A 3,785-nucleotide genomic window follows, 5' to 3' on the forward strand; every position below is an offset into this window, starting at 1 on the left:
GTTGTACCGTCTGTGGCCAGGACCACAAGCAAGTGCTTCTGCTGTGCTTTCCTGCAGCTCCTAGGATGGCCCTAGCCATGGCTCTGTTACTCAGTGTCTGGTCCTGGAGCTGAGTGTGACAAAGGGAGGCCCACCATCAGGACACCTCAGGTGCGTTGCGTACTACTCTCCCCCCCATGCATCCCCTAACACCCCAACAGTCCTTTCCTATTTCTTAGTGTATTTTCTTCCCCTCTCCCATCTCTATCCTAGAATGACCCACAAAATAAAGGAAAGTAACAAGGCCACCCAAAAACATTGTGCGGGGACTGGAAAAGGACCCTGAGAGCACAGGGCTTGGAGCCAGGCCATCCTGATTCAAGCACTGTCTCTGCCGATGACTGACCCTATCTCCTAGGGTGTTGTCTCCCTCATCTGGAAAATGACATTAATGGTGATCACAGTCTCACAAAACTTGTGGTGGGGGCCAAGTGAAGGGTGAAGTAGAGAGAGCTTCTTCTGAGACCTGCCTGGGCCAGCCAGCCTGAGCACAGTCTAGCCAGAGGCCATGGTGGGGATCCCTCACCAGTGCAGAGTCTGAAGGACTGACTCCCTGCTCCTCCCTCACAATCCCCAGCTAATGACTGCCCAATGTCCTGCTCACCCCCAAGTCCATTCAACACACACAAGTCCTTTATATGTTGCAGCTTTTACTTCAATTTGAAGCAGATGGTTGCACACAGATGTGAATAGCTTTGGCCTCTGGAGCACAAGGAGCAGGCCTTGGCTCTGAACATGTCCCTTTCCCCACATACTGTCCTGTTCCCCTGGTCCCTTCCTCCCTAAGCCCTCCTGCCTGTCCTGTCCACTCTGCCCTCCAGCAGAGTGCTAGCTTATGGGCTAGCCTGAACTTGACCACTGATGAGGAGCACCTGGTGGGACAGGGTCTGGGAGCAAAGACCCTCAGAAAGATTTCCTTGGGGTATGTCCTGGGTGAGGTGCGGGGCAATATTGCTTCTTCGGTCTCCCCCTTTCCTCCTCTCTCAGGAGGCTTGGGGTCCAAGACAGAGCCAGGACCCAAAGAGTATCGGGAACAGGAGTCAGAAGCCTAGGAAGCTAGTTGGAAAGAGCCAAGGATCTCAGGCCCCACTTTCCACCACCGGCCTGCTTGTTGTGGCTCTAGGAAGCTTGTCTCGAAGACAACCAGCTGCTCAGGGCCCAGCACAGACAGAGCACTGGCGGCATGGAGGGTTAAGTGCTTCTGAAGGTCACTAAATGCCCACTCCTTGCATGAGTTCCTGGCAGAAGTGCTAATCCATCTTTGGCTTGAGGTGGACTTGGTTGGGCAGCAATGGCGTGGTTTTGTGCTGTTGGGGCTTCATCCATAGTTTCCTTGGACAATCTCTGTAGACTCTTTGGCAATAGCCTGCCCCACCAGGCAGAAGGCAAAATCTGAAGTAACCCTGGATGGCAGGAGACTGAGAGGGAGGCTGGCGGCCCTAGTCCTGGTCCTAAGTGACCCTGAGAGATGGTACATGGGCTGAGTATCTGGCAGCATCTTGGAAGAAGACAAGGAATGAGGCTGGTTGTCTCCTGGTGGTCTCAGCTTTCTCCTCAGGCTCGACTGGGAAGAGACTCACAGTGGTGTCCGTGGTCTAGCCTGTGGCAGGTCATTCCTGAAAAAAAAAACGTATCAGCATTATCCCTGTTCATCCTGAAGTTGGATGATAACACTCACAGGACATTCTCTCAATTGTCATAGCTTCCCACAATTGGACTGCCCAGGCAATGTTTCAGTCAAACAATAGGGCCAGATTTAGACCCAAGACTAACAATCCCCATTGCATACACTGTCTCCTTTCTCCCTGCTGGATTCTGCTGCCTTGAGGCTGCCAAACCCTTTTAATCCCAGGGACACCTGGTGCTGATACCATGAACCCCAGAGTCACGTCTCTGAGGGATATCAAAGTCAGCCCTCTACTCTGGGGGAACAGCAGGGCTTCCCTGCAGGTTGGTTGGTTCCCATGGGAATAGTTGTCTGTCTGTAACTTTTACCATTTCCTTGCCCTGTTCGGACAAGAGCGTGTCATCACAAGTCCTGAGGCCTACTCTAGCTGCGGCCTGTCACCCGCCAGCTGGAATACCTGACACAGTCACATCTTAGGTGTCTACCACTGACAAATGGCTCAGATGAAGGAAATCAATGATTCAGCCCCTTCTTTATTTTCTAAGCATGAGAATGGACCTATAGAATCCTCACCCAGAAAACAACAGAATTCTGTGTATCTGAACATCATGAGGTGGAGGACACAGAGGGCCCGGAGTCCTACTGTGTTGCTATCACTGAGGCACCCAGGACATCTTGAGAACCATGAGTTAGTGGGTCATGCCATCTCTAAGTCCCAAGCTTTCGAGAAGGGACAGATGAAGAGGGCAAGCCAAGGACACACTGGGGAACCAGCCCTGGAGGATGGGGGATGGTCAGAATGAGTGCAGAGGCTCATGAGGGATCCAAAAATCCATGCAAAAAGTACTCAGAGACCTTGGTACAGCACACCTCTTGGTTCTCCAAGAATCCTGGGCAAGCAGTTCCTGCTGATGCTAAAGCAAACCAGCTTTCAGGCACCGTTGTCACGCCAGGGCCCTTCTCACATTCTGAGGGTGAGCCACGGCAGGCTGCGTAGGGAGTGAGCGCTTCACACCGGCCGTGTCAGGAGTTGAACCCAGATCAGCCCTGCTTCTCCTACCAACAGAAGCTGCTCCTGTTGAAGCCTGCCTTAGAACAGCAGGAGGGAGCCAAACCATGAGGCTGAGGGCTGCTAACCACAGACCTTTGTGTGTCTCGCCTTGGAGGCCCCAGGACACTGGCAGGAACATAGCCAAGATGTGGTCCAAGATCCAAAATACGAGGTTGGAGCCAGGCTGGATACAGGGTCCAAGCGGGGTGAGTGAGCCAGGCCATGGGGGAGGAAGGCTGTCCTGCTAATAGTGGCTAAGCAGGGGGAAAGGAAAAGTGAGAGGGCCGGCAGGATCTTGATGTGGTAAATCCCAGGCTTACATTCTCCTGGCCCATTGGGCATGGCTGGCCCCAACAGAGATCTGCTTTTTGTTACTGAGTCTGAGAAGAAGGATTAAGAAGCAGAAGAAAAGCCCATGAGGATGGCACTGGATCTGTGGTCCACGGCATGGTTTACAGCCACGTCATCTGGCGCTGGCTGCCTGGGCCGGCCCTGCCATGGACTGGGATTGGAGCTCCTTCCTCATCCAGCTTGACTATGGTCTGGAGAAGGAGTGGAAGGCTGGGACCATTCTCCAGCCCACATTGTGAAGGTGACCAGGGCAGTCTAGCTCCAGCTACAAACCTGGCCAGTCCTCAGATTGAGCTCACAATTGATGCCCAGCTCCGGGCATCCCCCAGACCAGCAAAGGAAGCCGACGCTAACTTCAGTGTTCAGTTGGTTTCTTCCCCTTGGACCAATCAATTGTGGCAGAAGGCAAGGAAGCAAACACAATTGCATATTGTTGCTTTTGGCTATGCCAGCATGCCCGGTTTGATTGCTGTGATCTGGTCAGTATGGCAGATGGATGAGATCATCACAAACAGAAGTCACCCTTCTACCTGTCTCCTCATCTGGGGACAGAACACCAGCCCCACAGAGGCCAGTGGATGGCTCTGTTCACTGCTGCAGCCCAGAGCAACTCCAGCTGCACTCCTTATAGACCGGGCACAACCACCCTCAGTTCCAGGCTTCCGCTTACTGCAGCTCGAAGCCCTCTTGTACCACAGAACATTCCTTTTTTTTTTT

The 3,785-nt window shown here is 53.1% G+C and overlaps 1 protein-coding gene across 1 annotated transcript in view; it reads right to left on the reverse strand.

The window, feature by feature from the left end:
• Positions 1 to 669: 669 nt before the first annotated feature.
• Atoh8 (atonal bHLH transcription factor 8) overlaps positions 670 to 3,785 on the reverse strand; it is a 31,092-nt gene continuing 27,976 nt past the window's right edge. Inside the window, exon 3 of the mRNA XM_031382166.1 lies at positions 670 to 1,655. Within this exon, the coding sequence (XP_031238026.1) occupies positions 1,650 to 1,655 (6 nt within the window). The 3' untranslated portion in view covers positions 670 to 1,649. The remainder of the gene's footprint in view (positions 1,656 to 3,785) is intronic.

This window comes from Mastomys coucha, unplaced genomic scaffold (assembly GCF_008632895.1).
Source record: "Mastomys coucha isolate ucsf_1 unplaced genomic scaffold, UCSF_Mcou_1 pScaffold20, whole genome shotgun sequence".
Lineage (NCBI taxonomy): Eukaryota > Metazoa > Chordata > Mammalia > Rodentia > Muridae > Mastomys > Mastomys coucha.